Source organism: Mauremys mutica, chromosome 11, assembly GCF_020497125.1.
Source record: "Mauremys mutica isolate MM-2020 ecotype Southern chromosome 11, ASM2049712v1, whole genome shotgun sequence".
Taxonomy (NCBI): Eukaryota; Metazoa; Chordata; order Testudines; family Geoemydidae; genus Mauremys; species Mauremys mutica.
Genome location: NC_059082.1, coordinates 70,573,126 through 70,593,165, shown reverse-complemented (window position 1 = coordinate 70,593,165; position 20,040 = coordinate 70,573,126). Strand labels below are relative to the sequence as shown.

General features: G+C 45.3%; 1 protein-coding gene across 1 annotated transcript in view; it reads right to left on the bottom strand.

Annotated features, from left to right (window-relative positions):
• The window catches only part of LOC123344488 (putative short-chain dehydrogenase/reductase family 42E member 2), a 28,431-nt gene extending 16,459 nt beyond the window's left edge, over positions 1-11,972 (bottom strand). The window contains exons 1-6 of the mRNA XM_044980764.1: positions 11,649-11,972; positions 10,336-10,431; positions 9,533-9,593; positions 7,266-7,384; positions 3,124-3,199; positions 428-510 (exon numbers count right to left, since the gene is read on the bottom strand). Coding sequence (XP_044836699.1) covers positions 428-510; positions 3,124-3,199; positions 7,266-7,384; positions 9,533-9,593; positions 10,336-10,431; positions 11,649-11,972 — 759 coding nt within the window. The remainder of the gene's footprint in view (positions 1-427; positions 511-3,123; positions 3,200-7,265; positions 7,385-9,532; positions 9,594-10,335; positions 10,432-11,648) is intronic.
• Between the last annotated feature and the right edge of the window lie 8,068 nt (positions 11,973-20,040).

Sequence of the window (20,040 nt, the reverse complement as noted above, 5' to 3'; positions counted from 1 at the left end):
CATCTAAACCTTGACATCAGGAAGATTTAACTACAGCTACGTGTCATGGCTATGGTCTGATTAAACAATAGTAAAATATGATTTCAGGATTTTTCTGATAATATTTTACACTGAAGCTAAAGTGCTTACTCAACAAAACAAATAATGCATAATAACCAGTGATGCAGGCGTAGCCCTTTCTCCACAACACTAGCCCAGTTTTTGTCTTTTTTTTTTTTTTGATGAAAGTGTTCATAATTTTCATTCCCATCATCATCCTCCAGTTATGCTATTTGTCAGCTTGCATCATGTGGGCAGTCAACAAAGGGCTCTTGAGGGACTGTTTAGATCAGTAAACAGGATACTAACTTTTGCATTTTTTAGACTTAAACAGTACAGGTCCTATAATATTTGTAATGCACTCCAGAGCTGATAATAGAGTACATACTAATACTCGTGGCAGGTGTTTTTGCTCTTCTGGTCCATAGATGCCTGGTGGGCGAAGAACACACGTATGGAGCTCATTGCCTCCTAGGAGATACAATGAAATGTGATTTTTCAAATAGTTTCCATATTGGTACATGACAGGTACACTTCATATGCGGTTTATATTTTATTTTGAAAAATATAAGCAGGCCAAACACACTGGTCCCTTTGTAGTAAATTCTCTTAATCTTCTTTTACAATGTGAATTTAATACTCATGAAATGTGCTGGCTTGAGAGTCCTGAAAATTGAAATCCTCTGACCATAAAATAGCTGCAATATGAACAGCACCTTATAAATTTCCCTCCTAATATACCCCTCATACCTAACTTGCACAGAACATTGAAAATCACAGTATCTAATACAACTAGCTATATTCAAACACCTCCTCTGATCACAGCTGTAGCAGTATCACAAAGAGCTAGAAACAGTTTCTCAAGCAACCAGCATCCGGATCAGTTAGTTTTGACCTTAAAAAGTCCTAAACCTTTAAATATCTCATAGAAATCAATAGGCAGCCTGTGCACTCTACTGAGAGCAGATATGATGTGCTTTCTATATGAAACTACTTATAAGTAACAAATACTTTCTGCACTAATGGTTTCAGGTCATATCCCCATGTAGAGTACATCACAGTGGTGTGTGTCTGAGCTCACAGCAATGGATAATGGTAGCAAAGTCTGCCTCTGATAGAAAAGATTATACCTTGCTTGACTAGTGTAGATTGAATAATGCATTCTTGGCCACAGCTGCTATCTGTGTACTCAGGATTTGAGAAACTAACATAACTCAGAAATTGAAATTCTAAGGGTATGTCTACACTATGAAATTAGGTCGAATTTATGTCATTTTTTTAGAAATCGTTTTTTTTACAATCAATTGTGTGTGTCCCCACACAAAATGCTCTAAGTGCATTAAGTCAGCAGACTGTGTCCACAGTACCAAGGCTAGCATCTACTTCTGGAGCATTGGACTGTGGGTAGCTGTGAGTAGCTATCCCACAGTTCCCGCAGTCTCCAGTGCCCATTGGGATTCTGGGTTGAGATCCCACTGCTTGATGGGGCAAAAACAGTGTTGCAGGTGGTTCTGGGTACATGTCGTCAGGCCCCCCTCTCCCTGCCTCCCTCTGTAAAAGCAACGGCAGACAATCATTTCACACCTTTTTTCCTGGGTTACCTGAGCAGATGCCATACCATGGCAAGCATGGAGCCCGCTTAGCTCACCGTCACCGTACGTCTCTTGGGTGCTGGCAGACGTGGGACTGCATTGCTACACAGCAGCAGCTCATTGCCTTTTGGCAGCAGACGGTGCATTACGATTGGTAGCCATCGTCGTCATATTCCTGGGTGCTCTTTTAGCCGACCTCAGTGAGAACGGTCAGGGGCGCCTGGGCAGACATGGGAGTGACTCAGCCAAGTTGTTCCCATCTTCTGCTGAGCACCCAGGCATGACGATGGCTAGCACTCATACTGCACCATCTTCTGTGGAGCAGCCAGGAGATGATGATGACTAGCAGTCGTACTGCACCGTCTGGTGCCAGCCTAAGATGTAAAAGATAGATGGATCAAAACAAGAAATTGACCCGATATGTTTTGTGAAATAAATGGCCTACTAAACCCAGGGTTTTGAGTTCAATCCTTGAGGGGGCCATTCTTTGTGACAGTTGTTTGTATTTCTCCTTGATGCAAAGCCACCTCTTTTGTTGATTTTAATTCCCTGTAAACCATGTCATCAGTTGCCCCTCCCTCCCTCCGTCAGAGCAACGGCAGACAGTTGTTTTGCGCAAAACCAGGCGAGGAGGCAACAGCAGCGTGGTGACGAGAGGGACATGGTCATAGACTTCTCACAAAGTACGGGCTGAGCAATGTGCCCCGGCAATGTGCACATCATGCTGATGCGCTCTGCATGAGCTCTGCAAACACACTGGCCAAACAGGAAATGAAATTCAAAGGTTCGCAGGCCTTTTCTTGTCTACCTGGCCAGTGCATCTGAGTTGAGAGCGCTGTCCAGAGCTCTCACAATGGAGTACTCTGGGATAGCTCTCGGAGGCCAATACCGTCAAATTGTATCCACACTACCCCAAATTCGACCTGGCAAGGCCAATTTCAGCCCTAATCCCCTCGTCGGAGGTGGAGTAAAGAAATCGATTTAAAGAGCCCTTTAAGTTGATAAAAAGGGCTTCGTCATGTGGACGGGTCCAGGCTTAAGTCGAGGTAATGCTGCTAAATTCGACCTAAAGTCATAGTGTAGACCAGGAACAAACATCTGTCTGCCTTCTTCCTTATCTATTGCAAATCATCTGTAAGCCCTAATGACCCGTGAGGATGAAGCTGGTGGAGAGAGTGTTTAGGGGCCACGGTGTCTATAGTGAAGTTTAGTGGGACTGTTGGCATGAGTATATGTGTATATGAGTAAGGAATGCAGGCTCAGAGCCTATATTTGCAGTAGAATTTATAAACATTTTTAATTGAAGAAACAAGGTTTTAATTTTCTGAATCTTGGATTATCCCTTTTCCCCTTTGTGTATAGTCTCTTGTCCACCTGAATATACATGGACACTGAGATTAGACACATTAATCGAGGGAAGAAAAGACCCCTTTATGTTGTTCATATTTTGTCATACTTTAGTGATATCAGAAAAGTAGAATTTTATATGTACCTTTTAGTGGGGTTCCATTAGCTGCAAGGATCATTTGGTCTGCCATTGCTTTGGTTCTAGAATAAGGATTAACCTGCTGAAAAGAGAGTGCAAATATAATGAATTGCCTAACTATATTACTACATTGGTAAATTACACCTCTGATAACATTTCAGTAAACTTGTACATCTATTCAGCTCGCAAACATCACCTCAATAAAATCTTCTCAAAGCATAAAATGTGGAGAAATAATTTAGGGTTGGAGGCCTAAATAATCTGTTTATGATAAAAGAGACAGGTTAGCATTTTTGGCTACACAAGTTTAGATTCCCATTAAACTGAGCATAGCCCTCTTTTAAATTTCTATTTTTACTTATGATATGCTTCAAATATATGCTTTATGATTCAAATTATTCTTTGGCAAGGGAGATATTTGTGATATAAATAACAGTATTGTGAAAACAATAGGGTAGATATATATTAAGTGATTTTTAATTTATACATTTACTCATGCCAGATTTCTCGTTAATCTTAAAATTCAAGTTGCTTAACTAGAGTATAGACTTGAAGGGCTCAACTCTCCCATGTGCTGGGGCAGCTCTGGGGCAGTCTGGCTGCACATGTCCCTAAAATCAGCTTCCTGGAGGACTGCCCCAATGTAGAGAAATCAGAAGGTGGCAGAGCGTTGCCATAGTGGTTGCTATATGTCCCAATTCACAGCTGACATTATAGGGGCATAGCTAGGGGCAGGGCCACCCAGAGGATTCCGGGGGCCCGGGGTCTTCGGCAGCGGGGGGCCCTTCCGTTCCGGGACCCGCCGCCGAAGTGCCCCGAAGACCCACGGCGGGGGCCCCCCCGCCGCCGAATTACCGCCGAAGCGGGACCTGCTGCCGAAGCGCAGCCCGGTCTTCGGTGGTAATTCGGCGGAGGGGGGCTCCCGCCGCGGGTCTTCGGGGCACTTCGGCGGCGGGTCCCGGAACGGAAGGGCCCCCCGCTGCCGAATTACTGCCGAAGACCGAGCTGAACTTCGGCGGCGGGTCCCGCTCCGTCTTCGGCGGTAATTCGCCAGCGGGGGGTCCTTCTGCCCCGGAGAGGAAGGACCCCCCGCCGGCAAAGACCGGGAGCGAAGAAGCTCCTGGGCCCGGCCCCACAAGAGTTTTCTGGGGCCCCCCGGAGCGAGTGAAGGACCCCACTCCAGGGGCTCCGAAAAACTCTGGTTGGGGCCCCTGTGGGGCTCAGGGCCTGGGGCAAATTGCCCCTCTTGCCCCCCCCTCTGGGCGGCCCTGGCTAGGGGAAAAAGGGGTGTGACTGGGGCTCCTTTACATGCAGTTGATCACAGGCTTTTGAAATGGCCTCATAGGGGTAGGAAGAGGCTGATGTAGGAGCTGCTATAGAGTCTCTACACGACCAAAGGTTCCCACTGAAATATATCAGGTGGCCCAAAGGGAGGAAAAACCACTGATAAGCCCCCTGCTTAGCGTTCCTTTGGTACAAAGGAGTCTGCAGCATGTATAGAACCAGAAAGAGTGTTCACTTACTTTATGGTTCTTTGAGATACATTGTCTGCATAGATTCCACTTTTAGCAGTGTGCATGAGCCCCATATGCACACGATTGGATTCTTTTTTGAATAGCAGTGTTCATTGGGGCCACACATGCTCCCTGAGAGACCTTGTGACCCCTGTAGTTAAGGGTATAAGGAGTAGGAAGGTCCCAACTGCTTCTCAGTTTTTTTGCCAATAAAGAATTCCATATAGCAGGATTCTGAATTAGCGGGTATGGAGGGCTGGTAGTGGAATCTGTGTGGACAATACATGTCAAAGAACCACAGTTACCTTTTTTTCCTTCTGCAAGTGGTTGTCTACACATATTCCACCTTTGGGGTAGGTCTACACTGCAATTAGACACCTGTAGCTGGCCTGTGCCAGCTGACTCAGGCTCCTGAGTAAGGCTAAGAATTTATCACAGATATTTTTAGTAAAAGTCATGGACAGGTCACGGGCAATAATGAAAAATTCATGGAAGCCTGTTCCTGACTTTTACTAAAAAATCTATGAAAAAAAATGGGGAGCCTGGGCAGCTGCGGGTGGGCTGGGAGCTCCAGGGGCCCTCTCTGCTGGTGACTCCAAGCTGCAGAGGTTCCCCCGGCACCTGTGGAGGTGGAGAACTCCGGGGGTTCCCACTGGTGCCCATGGCAGCCAGAAGCAGCAGGGGGTCTGCCTGCCATCTGCAGTGGCCGGGAGCTGTGCGGGGCTCCCGCCCCCTTAGGAAGCAGGGGTACCCCGCAGCTCCCTGCCTCTGCAGGTGGCAGGGGACCCTGCAGCTCCCAGCTGGCACTGGCTGAAGTCACAGAGGAGTCTGTCACTTCCGTGACCTTCATGACTAAATTGCAGCCTTACTCATGAGGCTCGGACTAAGGGGCTGTTTAATTGCAGTGTAAACATCTGGGCCCAAGCTGGAGGTTGGGCTGTAGAACTCTGCGAGGCGGGAGGGTCCCAGAGTTCGGGCTGTAGCCTGAGCCCAGAAGTCTACACTACAATGAAACAGATCTGCAGCTTGAGTCCTGGGAGCTCTAGTCAGCTGGCACAGGCCAGCTTGGCTTTTTATTTGAAGTGCAGACATATCCTTGGTGACTAGCAAGCAGTATCTCATCCTCAGGAGGTGGGTAAAAGGAGTCCTACTTAAAGATCGATTGATGGATTGCTCTGCCTAAACTTGCATCTAAGCTAGAGGCCTGCACAAAGGCATAGTGAATGGTAAAATTATGGACTGATCCATGGTGCCACCAGATATATCTCAGACATTGGGATACTGTTCAAGGAGGTGGTAGAGGCTGCCTGGGCTCAAGTAGATTGAAACAATGTGTCCAGGAATGTCTGTCTTAGTTAGTTGGTACATAGCAAGTTCATATACAGTCTGACACCCATTTAGATAGTCTCTGAGGGTATTGGTTGTCCTCTCATTGGTTCCACAAATGCAACACATAGTTTAGGTGTGGCTCTAATTGACCTAGTCTTGTCTATATAAAAGGGCAACATTCTCACTGAAATCCAGGGTGTTTGAAGTTTTGCTTTGGCTGATGTGAAAGTTCAAGGCTGGAAATTAGGGTGAAGCCTGGGAGTGAATTTGTTTCTAAGGAGAGCCTGGCATAAGGGCCTGAAGTGGCATCACATGCCCCTCATTTATGGGCTTTGCTGTGTCAGAAGATGGACAAATCTTGGATCCTGGAGACTTTGGGCATTTTGGGCTTATAAACAGAGGGATGTAGCCCTTAGGACAGAGAGAAGGTAGGAGCTGGCAAGGAAACCTATTAACACCTCAAGCAGCTAGATTGGTGATATATATAATTTTTTTAAACCAATGGGTTAACTAAAATGTATCGAAGTGAATCTAGGTAACTAACAATAACTAATCGTTCTGTAGGTGAAGAGACACAGGCTCTGTGGGGTTCTGTCTCATAGCCATGGGTGCTAAGATGGAAAGGCAATTGAGGCTGCCCCACCTCTTATACCCTTGGCTAAATGGTCACAAGTGCTCCCAGGGCTCAGGCACAGCCCCAGTGGACATTTCTGTTCAAGAAGAATCTGATCTCGCATCCATGGGGGGCATGATCACCATTAAGATTGAAATTTGTGTAAACAAACAGTCAAAGAAGAAGAAGTGACTCCTAAACACATGAGGTGTTCTGAGCACAGGGAAGAAGAGCAAGCAGTGGGAGTGGCTAGGCACAAGGAGCTCCAGATTCCAGAGGCAATAGCAAGTTGGATGAAATTAGAACAGCCCCCAGGCTACTCTAACTTATACTTGGGTTGGGTAGAGAATCAGGGAGCCAAAAGACTCCTTGACGGCCCGCTGCAATAAAGAATCTTCCCATTATTTTCAAATCCAAATTTTTTAGTTTGTTTATTTTTGCAAGATCCCAACTGTGCTTACTTATGGATAAGGACTGAATAATTGATCACAGGCCACTCTTAGAATAATCTCACAGTGTTTAAGTCAGAGCTCTGGCAGCAATAGCTACCTCTACCCAAAGACAGGTTGATAGTAATTTAAATAAATGCCCTCTATAGAAGCTACTTTGGAACACAAATACAGTTTCATAAAGTTGAACAGCAGTGCTTTTCTATGGATCAAGCTGACATGGTCTGTTGCAAAGTAAAATACCTTTTCTAGTGGAAAATATGGTACAGTTTCCTCATCTCCTTCTTCAATGGGATTCCCTCCAAACACCACGTTCACCGTACTAGTATATATCAGCCTTGGGATATTTCTTTGTTTGCAAACTACAATAATATACAAAATACATTATTTTAAGAAAAAGGGAAGAATATGAAAATCCACATGAACTGGCAGCGAACATTTTCTATTAAAGGCAACTACTGCAAACATAAGAAGGGCAGTCTTTCAGTTTTAGCATTATTTTTAAATTAACATAATATTTCTATATGAATAAAAGGTATTTCATTCAAAATCTCTCTTAGTTAGTGTCTATATAACACTTTGAAAATGGAAAGTGCTATATGAATGCTATTGTTATTACCAAGTGCATACATGCAACAATCACATCATCACTGAATTGCAGTCACTAGTTGCTGAGGGGTAGTTACTTTTGTGAAAAGTGACAAAGAGTCCTATGGCACCTTATAGACTAACTGATGTATTGGAGCATGAGCTTTCATGGGTGAATATCCACTTCATCAGACTTCTGTGAAAACACTTTGATGGAAATAGAAAACCCTGCTGTATTTCAGTAACATCACATTATATATTTTTACTGTGTATCGAGTTAGAAAAGGAGATCAATATGCACATGCATGTGATCATATGGAATTATAAATGACCTGCATCATCTTTTCTTATGGACCTTAGCTCTCCTTGCTGAAGTCACCTTAGCCCATGCTTGAGCAGTAGGCAGCTTTGCTAGCAGTGCTGCTGCTTCTAGCACATCTGGCCTGTATCCCTGCCATCTCCTTGCTTATTTGTATACACCTCCATGAGGTTATCTCCATTTTCATCTTGTGAGAACTTAAGTGTGATAGGAAACAGAGCTGTCTTCCCAAATGTCTCAGTGGAAAAAAGTTTCCCACACCATCATCCCAGGGATTGAGGAAAAAAGGCGGAGACAGCTTTCCAAGTGTTATGAAGGAGAACAGAATGCTCCTTAACCTTTTCCAACCTTTTGGTTAAACTCCACCAAAATATGAGAAAACAAAACAAAACAAAACAAAAATATCTTTGGCTAAATGGGATTCAAATCCACCATCCCTAATATTACAGCTGACTCTTTAGTCCCTTGTGCCAGTGTTCTGGTTGGGTTTGAGGTTTCCACACTCCATTTTTGTATGTAGGAACTCTTATGCAGACACATGCATGGATACACTAGGTAGTGTGTGGGGAAGGAACAGCCAGAAGCACGGTCCAGCTGCATTAGTAACAGCATCACTGCTTGGCTGCCCACAGGCTGTGGTGACAACAGCGGGGAGAGCAGCTATCATAATAGTGACTGAGAAAATAGTTACACGGTTGCAAATATAGGGGGGAAAACTCTGCCTTTTGGTAATGTGTACTCTTGGTAAACGACAGGCACATGAGCAATCTCAGCGTGTATGTATCCCCCGCCCCAATTCTTGCTCCATTATAAACCTGTGGAGACGTGACTCTGTAAATTCTGTGGCTCCAGAGATAGTTTCTGGTTGGGGCTAAAGAGGGAAATATTCGGACTATTTCAATGGATATGTTCCTTAATTCAGTCTTGGCTTTGCTTGCCACTTCACTTCAGCTGTTTTTGCTCCAGGTAGACATCATCAGAACATAAGAACGGCCGTACTGGGTCAGACCAAAGGTCCATCTAGCCCAGTATCCTGTCTACTGACAGTGGCCAATGCCAGGTGCCCCAGAGGGAGTGAACCTAACAGGTAATGATCAAGTGATCTCTCTCCTGCCATCCATCTCCACCCTCTGACAAACAGAGGCTAGGGACACCATTCCTTACCCATCCTGGCCAATAGCCATTAATGGACTTAACCACCATGAATTTATGCAGTTCTCTTTTAAACGCTGTTATAGTCCTAGCCTTCACAACCTCCTCAGGTAAGGAGTTCCACAAGTTGACTGTGCGCTGTGTGAAGAAGAACTTCCTTTTATTTGTTTTAAACCTGCTGCCTATTAATTTCAGGCCAGTGGAAAAAGCAAATTTTCCACATAAAATATAGTAAGAAATACTTTAAATATATCATAATTATGTTTCTTTAGGGCTTCATTCTGCCACCCTTACTCATGGTGAATAGTGCCTTACTCTGTGAATAAGGATGGAAGAGTTAGTTTTTGTCTGCCAAATCAATACACTAAAAACCTGGAGTGAATAGGAGTCCTTTCCATTGACTTCAATGGGCTTTGGATCAGGCCCCAAGAAGGAAAATCTAGGTACATACCATCAATGACTACTTTTGTTCCATTGACATTTATGGATTCAATCTTTTCTTTCCTTTGTAGCTAGAAATAGAGAAGTTGTACAATAAATATCTAATTAAACAATTTAAATTTACTACACAGCTTTGTAATTGCCAAAAACGAATGCAGTTATATCTGCTTTGCTACTTATTTTATTGTTTTATTTTCTTGCAAACCTCACTTCTATTTTGTGTGTCAGTTCATGTAAACAAAGTTTAAATTAAAAAAAAAAGGAGGATGGGGTGGGAAACAGATCCCAAGGCCTCAATTATCTGTTCTGCCCAAGGTATGATTGGCATAGAAATGAGAGCTAGAAGGTAGATTTATACATGTGTGTGCTTTCCCATATTCTGGGGCCCGGCCATGGCCTTGTCCTGTCTTCCTCCATCCACCCTGCCCAATAAACTAGAAGCCTCAGGGTTGCTTTAATTAAGCTTTAGTACAACATTCTGATTATTTTGGGCTCTGCACTAGGTTAATGATTTGGTGCTTAGTATTTAATAAATGCCTCCTCATTCTCTAATTAAATTATTTAATGTTTATAAATAACTTTGGCTTACACTTTAAACTAATTTAATTTAATCACATTAATCAGAAGCTTAATGGGAAACAAATGTTGAGCCCATAAACATTTAAATGAATAAAATTTCACGTGTAAAAGTTTTAATAAATATAAAAAAGTTTGTGAATATTTTTTCCTGTCATTTACCCACCTTTATGTGAACAATATACTGCTACTTTTAAAGGTTCTAGAGAGAAAAAACAATAAGAAAACTGTACTCACTTGTTCCAGACCTGACATTCCATACGAAGCCACATGAAAAACACAGTCAACCCCTTCACAAGCCTTGAATACTGCTTTACAATCCCTCACATCACCCTGTGATAAATCAGAAAACAATAGATTTGGCAAGAAAGGTATCATTTATAATTTTTCATATATCTAATAATTGTTAAGAAAAATCTAAAAGTAATTCTGCTGCCATTCACACAATTGCTTTGCTAACTAATATGTAATAGGCTTTTACAAAACTTGCAGAAAAGTCCCTGGTAGAGTATTTAGTTAGGGACAATAAAAATGTGTATTACTATGGTTTGGTTGAATGGTATTATGTTTTTCACGCCTTGCCCTGTAGCCCCTATGATAGCAAAACTAGTTTGACTTGGAGTAACATGTGTCTAAGAGCTGCAGGATCAGGCACCAATTCTAATAAGTCACGAGAGGGAGGGTTTGGTGATTTGCAATGTTGCCACCCTGAGATAAGAGTGTTAAATTTTACTGTATTCATAATAGATCAGACATCAAATCTCAGCTTTTTCAGTTTATTAAAAATATAAAAAAATCTGCTCTCCAGTAGGTTATTTTAAACACGTTTCTGTTAGACATTTGTTATTTAATTGACATAATCTAGTTCTGTGCAAAGTTTCAGGGTAGATCATATCCCTCTAGATGGAAATAAAAACAAATATGAAAGTTCTATAGCAGAGTGGTCAGATTTCAACATCAGATGTGACTCAGACTACTATCACAGAGCCAATAAAATAATACACCTTGCACCTCAAGTTGTCAATGCATTTCACAAATATGATTTTTTTAAGCTTCAGAACACCCCATGAGTCAGATAAATAATATTAGATCTAGCCAGTTTACAGTTTAAGTGTAGGCACACAGAGGGGTGAAGTGAAGTGCCCAAGATTACACAACAGTTCCAGTGCCAGGAATAGACCGCCCAGGCATTCCAATGTCTAATCTGCTACTCTAACCACTAGATGAGAGCGTCACCCTTCCACTATTAGTTCGTATATATATATATATATATATATATACACACGCTGCAGTTTTTTTTTGTTTGTTAAAATATGGGAAAAATTCTTTTTAGTGGATTCTAACAGCTTGATCCTCAGATGGTGTAAACTGGCAGTGCTCCATTAATTTAGATGAAACTACTCTGATTTACACCAGCTGAAAATCTTCCACATACTTTCTAATGACAGTTCTGTGTTCCATGAAAACTGCTGAGATGACAACTTCTGTTGTACACAAGAATAGAACAATTCATTTAATTTGATTGTTGTTCAAATGTAATTTTATCATACCTGGAAATACATGGCTCCATTAGGAACTTCCCATTTAGGCTTTTGTATATCAAAAAGAACAACGGTGATTCCTAATTTGGTGAGAGCACACCCCAGGTTGTATCCAAAGTAGCCTCCACCTCCTGTCACCAATGCCTTTGTGCTTTTCAGATGTGGTCCAGCTTGTCCATTCAGTCTGCAGTCAGATGATTGGTTCCAGTGGGGCAGTACCCCATCAGCCCTAATTTGTGTCATGTTTACAGATTGAGTGACCATTTTGAAAACTCCTTCACAGAGCTCTGGGGTGCAGATAATTCCACTAAGTTTCATGTTACAAAGCTCCATTCATGACTGCAAAGGTTTTCTTTATCTAACCTGTTTAGAAGGCACAAAGAGAAATCATAATACTAGTTGCAGGATTTCCGGGAACAAAGAGTAACCAATATAAATGCTTATTGATATGTTCAGTGTTAGTCCTTTTCTTTTTCATCACAAATTTCATGTGAAATGAAAATAAATGCTGGCATTCTGCAAACATTGCACAATAACAGCTTATCAGTTATAAAAAAAAATTAAAAAATAGTTTATTGGCAATATTGTACCCTGAAAAGGTTCACATCATTTGCATATATTGATGTCCTATATAAATATTAGCATAGCATACAAGAAAAAAAAGGATGAGTTTATAATTGATCAAGACAAAGACTATAGCAGAATGTCCCAAACTGCTTGTATATATCACTTTATTCCATTTTGTGTCAAATTTACTGTTAATAATAACAATGAACAGTTGTTACCATCTAATGACTGTTTGCCTGTGCAAATGAGTTTAGGGATCTCTGTCCAGTTTCTGTTAGCATCTGTCCTCATTATCAGAGGGGCAGCTGTGTTAGTCTGGATCTGTAAAAGCAGCAAAGCACATTATAGACTAACAGACGTTTTGGAGCATGAGCTTTCGTGGGTGAATACCCACTTCGTCGGATGCAAGATGAATGTCCTCATTATAAAATTCACCACTGCACTTGGCACCTTTGCAGCCTCAGCAGAATGACAACTGAATGGGCAAGGAGATTATACTAATTCCATTACTTCTAGGGTGGTCTCTCCAGATTATGATGCAGGCACAGGAGGTCTGCATTGTTATTGCTTGTGCTGTGCGTGTTCTGAGGAGACACTAACAGAGGCCTTGTCTACACTTGCACGTTAGAGTGCATTACATCAGCCCAGGCGCCCTATTTATCTCCACAGTTACCCATCCAGCTTCTTTGACAAGCACTTTCATTATACTTCTTCCCTACCACACAAACAGTGTAAAAATTAAGAATAAAGTCATGCCAGCAGGGTGGATTTGATTTAAATCAAATTAATTTAAATCAAATCATGTATTTCTACACAATCATGTATTTCTACATAAAAGTGCATTCTTGTTGGTTGTTATAACCTTAATACATATTCTTCACAACTCAGAGTTAGATGTAGGTTTCATTTTCAGAAGGTACACACTATACATTTTTAAACAGTGATTTATTTTGAAAACTTTTCAGATTAATTTTACCGCTATATTAGAAAACGAATGATTGTTTGGTTATTTCATTTACCAAAGGTAACTGAAGCAGATATTTATGAAGTTATTGGGAGGTGAGGTCCCACAGGGATCGATTGGTCTTGGGTCCTGTTTTGTTCAATATCTTCATGAATGATTTGAATAATGAGAGTGCACTTATAATGTTTGTGGATTATACCAAACTGGAAGGGTTGCAAGTGCTTAAAATGATCTGGACAACTGGAGAAATGGTGGGAAATAAATAAATTGAAATTTAATTGGGCAAAAGGAAATTACAACACTTAGGAAGGAAAAAATTGATTGCGCACATATGAAACGGGAAATGACTGTCTAGGAAGGAGAACTGCGGAAAGGGATCTGGGGGTTATAGTGGATCACAAGCTAAATATGAGTCAACAGTGCAACACTGTTGCGCAAAACAAAAAAAAGCAAACATCATTCTGGGATGTATTAAGCAGGAGCGCTGTAAGCAAGACATGAGAAGTAATTCTTCCATTTACTCTGTGCTAACATAGCCTCAACTGGAGTACTGTGTCCATTTCTGGGTGCCACAATTCAGGAAATATGTGGACAAATTGGAGACAGTCCAGAGAAGAGCAACCAAAATGATTAAAGGTCTAGAAAACATGACCTATGAGGAAAGATTGAAAAATAGACTTTGTTTAGTCTGAAGAAGAGAAGACTGAGTGGGGGGACATGATAACAGTTTTCAAGTACAGGGAAGAGGGAGAAAAATTGTCCTAGTTAACTTCTTAGGATAGGACAAGAGGCAATGGGCTTACATTGCAGCAAGGGCGGGTTAGGTTGGACATTAGGAAAAACTTCCTAACTGTCAGAGTAATTAAGCACTGGAATAAATCGCCTAGGAAGACTGTGGAATCTCATCACTGGAGGTTTTTAAGAACAGGTTAGACATACAACTGTCAGGAATGGTCTAGTTATTACTTAGTCTTACCTTGAGTTCAGGGGACTGGACTAGATGACCTATTGAGGTCCCTTCCAGTCCTACCCTTGGAAAATCAACTGGCAAACAGACACCCTGGAATGTAGTGCCTCCTCACAACACTCCAGTAAAAGCTTTCTAGTCATAGAGAGATAAAACTTTGAATTTAAAGATGAAATATTGTATAGGAGATGGGAGCTATCAGCTGGATGTACTAAATACAGTGAAAACAGGGGGATGAGATTATGTCATTATCTTAAAACTGCTGGACATAAATACTCCCACATCTTGAATACTGCATGTTGATCTGGTCACCCAATCTCAAAAAAGATATATTAGAATTGAAAAAGATACAGAGAAGGGCAACAAAAATGAGTAGGGGTATGGAACAGCTTCCATATGAGGAGAGAATAAAATGACTGGGATTGTTCAGCTTGGAAAGAGACGACTAAGGGGGATACGATAGAGGACTATAAAATTATGAATGGTGTGGAGAAAGTGAATAAGAAAATGTTATTTACTCCTTCACATGACACAAGAACTAGGGGTCACCCAATGACATTAGTAGGCAGCAGGTTTAAAACAAACAAAAGGAAATATTTCTTCACACAATGCACAGTCAAACTTCTGGAACTTGGTGCCAAGGGATGTGGTGAAGGCCAAAACTACAAGACGGTTCAAAAAAGAAATTAGTGGGGGATAGGTCCATCAATGGCCATTAGCCAGGATGAGCATGGATGGAGCATGCTGTGTTCTGTTCATTCCGTGTGGGGCACCTGGCATTGGCCACTGTCGGAAGACAGGATACTGAGCTTGATGGACCTTTGGTCTGATCCAGTATGGACATTCTTATGTTCTTAATGACCAGCACATCCCATTCCTTTTGACGGCTTATAAACAGCAGTCAGTGAGTACAAAGTATAACCCAATGCTCCTCATGTTTGGGCATGAGCTAGGGACCACAGCAGACCTCTTGGTTGGAGTTCCTGAAAAGGGACAAAGGGACTTGGACTATGTAGAAACACTACAACCCAAAATTGAAAGAGTTCACACATTTGCTAGGAAAAATTTGAGGACAGACTGATAAAATGAAAAGACTCTAAGATGTAAGGTCAAATGGGGAATCTTTTAAAAGAGGGGATCTGGTCTTGTTCCATAATGCTAGGAGGAAGAAGGGTAGAAGCCATAAACTGAATAAACCTTGGGAGGGACCTGTCACAGGTCCACAGGGCCTAATCTATGTCCCAGCCTGTAACTAGTCTCTTAAGAATTGACCCTTTAATGTGCCAGACTCCAAGGACCCACACAGCTCCACGGGGACAGGCCCTCAGCCTCCAAAACTGAGCCATCAGCACTGGTGATCCCTGTTTCTCTGTGTGGCTCTGTAGCAGGGTGGTCACCCGCTCCTGCCCTGAGGGGTTTAAAGATAGACCTGGGAGAGGGCTGTGGCAGGGGAAAAGCTACTAAACTGACTGGGGAAGCAGCCAGAGCTGGGCCACGCCCTAATCAGGCCTCAGCTGGCCCGATATAAAAGAGACTGGGAGCCAGGAGCTCAGCAGTCTCTCTCTAGCTATAGAGGGAGATGGGCCTGGCTGCAGGGCACTAGAGACAGGGTACCTGAGTGGAGCAGGGCTGGGGAAAGGCAAAGGAGCTGGGGATCTCCAACCTGGAAAGCCCCAGGCTGTGGCCTAGCATAAGGCAAATAGGTACTGAGGGTTGCAGAGGGCAGGCCAGGGGTAGGCAAAGGCAGCAGGTCCAAACCCAACCTTACTAGTGATGAGTAGGCTGATACTGCAGTTTGCCCCAGGGCATGGGGGCTAGATGATGACTGGCAGTAGCCTTATACTGAGTCAAGGTTGGGATAGTGGTTGGGGGTTCCCTAGGGAGGGGAGACCCTGAGACTGAGGGGTGTACAGCCAGGGGGCAGCACCCCCAGATAGTGGGGCACTGGGTCTGGGAGGGACATGGGGGCCAAGCGGCAGTGGGGTGCTCTGGAGGCTGGAGAGCTAATTCCCAAGAAGACCAGCAGGAAGCACTGCAGGGGTGAGTCCTGCACTGTTACAGGCTCCCTGAAGCAAATCCAGATCCAGCCAGAGCTGTGGGAGGCTTGTACTGTACCTTTCAGGGTGCAATGGTCTGAGTGAACATTTACAGTGACTCAGACAGCCTTTTCAAAACAAGATAATTTATTAGTTACCTGGCATACATAATCGGAAAGCCTTTAGGTTAGCAATGAGAGGCAGAAATTCATTAGGCTAAGTCAGTACCATCAGCCAAGCTGCGATGGACTCCATCCTTGACTCTATCTTCCTGTCCTGTGTTGGGAGCCTCCCAGTCTGCTCTGGTCAAAGCTACAGCTTCTTGCAGAGCCCATACTTTATTTCTTGTTGGACATGTCTATTGGTTGTTTCCAGGCAGGGTCATACTGAGTTCCCAAGCGCCTTGGCCAGCCCTCCACTGTTGATCATGAGTCATTGGAGCTTGCATTGTCTTTCAGGACCCCTTGTTGATCTGGGTCTGTTTCAACCAGTTTCTTAATTCATTCTGCCCAGACAGTGACACACACGCCTATTTCTCTTAGGGCTTCTCTACAATTGAAACTTCTCCCTTTGGCATAGTAATTCACCAATAACTAAGTCAACAGAAGAATTCTTCTGTTGACCTAGTGCTGTCTACATGGGGACTTAGGCTGGCTTAACTATTTTGCTCAGGTGGGTAGGTCTTTCACACCCCTAAGTGACATAACTGGGTTGATCTAATTCTCTACTGTAGACCATCCCTAAATCTGGCCTGAAAGCAAACTTAATCCTTCTCTCCCCTTCCCCATTGGGTAGCAATGCAAAATATTGGGGAAACAGACACAATACTAGATAGAGGAAGAGTAGAAGCCCTAAGCTGGATAAACCTTGGGAGGAACCCTATACAATAGTGAAAACAAAGAGGTGCACAGGATAAAAAAGACGGTTACTCACCTGTAGTAACTGTTGTTCTTCGAGATGTGTTGCTCCAATCCATTCCAGTTAGGTGTGCGCGCCGCGCGTGCACGGCTCTTCGGAAGATTTTTACCCTAGCAACTCCGGCGGGCCGGCTGGGCGCCCCCTGGAGAGGCGCCGCTATAGCGCTGAATATATACCCCAGCCGGCCCGTCCGCTCCTCAGTTCCTTCTTGCCGGCTACTACGACAGTGGGGAAGGAGGGCGGGTCTGGAATGGATTGGAGCAACACATCTCGAAGAACAACAGTTACTACAGGTGAGTAACCGTCTTTTCTTCTTCGAGTGATTGCTCCAATGCATTCCAGTTAGGTGATTCCCAAGCCTTACCTAGGCGGTGGGGTCGGAGTGAGACGTGGCAGAGTGTAAAACTGCTGAGCCGAAGGCTGCGTCGTCTCGAGACTGCTGTACCAACGCATAGTGGGAGGCGAAGGTGTGGACCGAAGACCATATGGCCGCTCGACAGATGTCCTGGATGGGGACCTGGCTCAGGAAGGCGGCAGACGAGGCTTGCGCCCTCGTGGAATGAGCGGTGAAGCGGCCCGGGGGCACGCGAGCCAGCTCGTAGCACGCTCTGATGCACTGAGTTACCCAGGAGGAGATGCGCTGGGAAGAGACCGGCTCGCCTTTCATGCGATCGGCGACTGCTATGAAGAGTTGTGTAGACCGCCGAAAGGGTTTCGTCCGCTCGATGTAAAAAGCGAGCGCTCTACGGACGTCGAGGGTGTGGAGCTGTTGTTCCCGAGGCGAGGCATGGGGCTTCGGGAAGAAGACCGGGAGAAAGATGTCCTGATTGAGGTGGAAAGCCGAGACCACTTTTGGCAGGAAGGCCGGATGCGGACGAAGCTGCACCTTGTCTGTGTGGAAGACAGTGTATGGCGGACCTACCGTCAGCGCCCGTAGCTCCGAGACTCGTCTAGCCGATGTTATGGCGACGAGAAAGGCCGTCTTCCAGGAGAGGTAAAGAAGAGAACATGTGGCCATCGGTTCGAATGGCGGACCCATGAGTTTGGACAGGACGAGGTTCAAATCCCAGGTTGGGGCCGGACGCCGCCCCGGCGGGTACAATCGGTCCAGGCCTTTCAGGAAGCGGGAGACCATCGGATTGGAAAAGATGGAGCGACCTTCCAGAGAAGGACGAAAGGCGGACACCGCTGCCAGGTGTACCCGCAAGGAGGAGACCGCCAGACCTTGCTCCTTAAGATACCAAAGGTAGTCCAAGATGGTAGGGACGGGTACGACGAAAGGGTTGAGTCCTCGTTGGTCACACCAGAGGGCGAACCTCTTCCACTTCGCCAGGTAGGTGGAGCGAGTGGAAGGCTTTCTGCTCTCAAGCAGGACTTGCTGCACGGCCGCCGAACAGTCCCTCTCTGCGTGGGTCAACCACGTAGGTACCAGGCTGTAAGATGGAGGGACTGCAGGTTCGGATGGTGGAGTCTGCCGAAGTCCTGCGTGATGAGGTTCGGCCATAACGGGAGGGGGATGGGATCCCGAACGGAGAGCTCGAGCAGCAGGGTGTACCAATGCTGTCTCGGCCAGGCCGGAGCCACGAGTATGACGGTGGCTCGATCCCTCCGCAGCTTCTGGAGCACTCTGTGCACGAGAGGAAAGGGAGGGAAGGCATAGAGGAGGTGAGACTGCCAGGGATACAGGAAGGCGTCCGACAGAGAGCCCGGCGAGTGACCTCGGAACGAGCAAAACTGGAGGCACTTCCTGTTCGCCTTGGAGGCGAAGAGGTCGACCCGGGGAAACCCCCACCTCTGGAAAATCGTATGTGCAACGTCGGGACGAAGGGTCCACTCGTGGGAGAGAAACGACCTGCTGAGATGGTCGGCCAGCGTATTCTGCACTCCCGGAAGAAAAGACGCTTCTAGGTGAATGGAGTGGGTCACGCAGAAGTCCCACAGGAGGATCGCTTCCTCGCAGAGGGGAGAAGAGCGGGCTCCGCCCTGCTTGTTTACATAGTACATCGCAGCGGTGTTGTCCGTGAGTACTGTTACACAACGGCGTTGTAGGTGGGAGCAGAAGGTCCGGCAGGCGAGGCGGATGGCACGGAGCTCGCGTACATTGATGTGTAGCGTGAGTTCCTGGGGCGACCAAAGGCCTTGGGTGTGAAGCTTGCCCAGGTGGGCCCCCCAACCGAGCGCTGAGGCATCCGTGGTCAGCGTAACGGATGGGCGAGGAGGATGGAACGGGACCCCCGCACACACGACCTCCGGGGTGAGCCACCAGCGGAGGGAGTCGAGGGCCGTCCTATTGACCGTGACCACCATGTCGATGGGGTCTTGATGAGGCCGGTACACCGTCGCGAGCCAGGACTGGAAGGGGCGAAGATGGAGCCGCGCATATGCAGTGACATATGTGCAGGAGGCCATGTGACCCAGAAGGCGTAGGCAGGAGCGCACGGTTGTGGTCGGGAAGGCGACGAGATCCCGGATGATAGAGGCCATCGTCTGGTGCCGGGCGCGGGGAAGAGAGGCCCTGCCAACCGTGGAGTCGAGAACCGCTCCGATGAACTCCAGCCGCTGCGTTGGGAGCAAAGTGGACTTCTCGGTGTTGATGAGAAGACCAAGCCGCTGAAAGAGAGACAGAATTTCTGCCATCTGTTCTATCACGAGCTGACGGGACTGAGCTCGGACCAGCCAGTCGTCGAGATACGGGTAGACGTGCATCTGACGACGGCGGAGGGCTGCTGCTACGACTGCCATGCATTTTGTGAATACCCTCGGTGCCGTGGAGAGTCCGAATGGCAACACGGCGAACTGGTAGTGGGCGTTGTTGACCACAAACCGAAGGTAACGCCGATGAGGAGGATAGATTGCGACATGGAAGTAGGCGTCCTTCATGTCGAGGGCGGCAAACCAGTCTCCCGGATCCAGGGAAGGAATAATGGTCCCCAGGGTGACCATACGAAA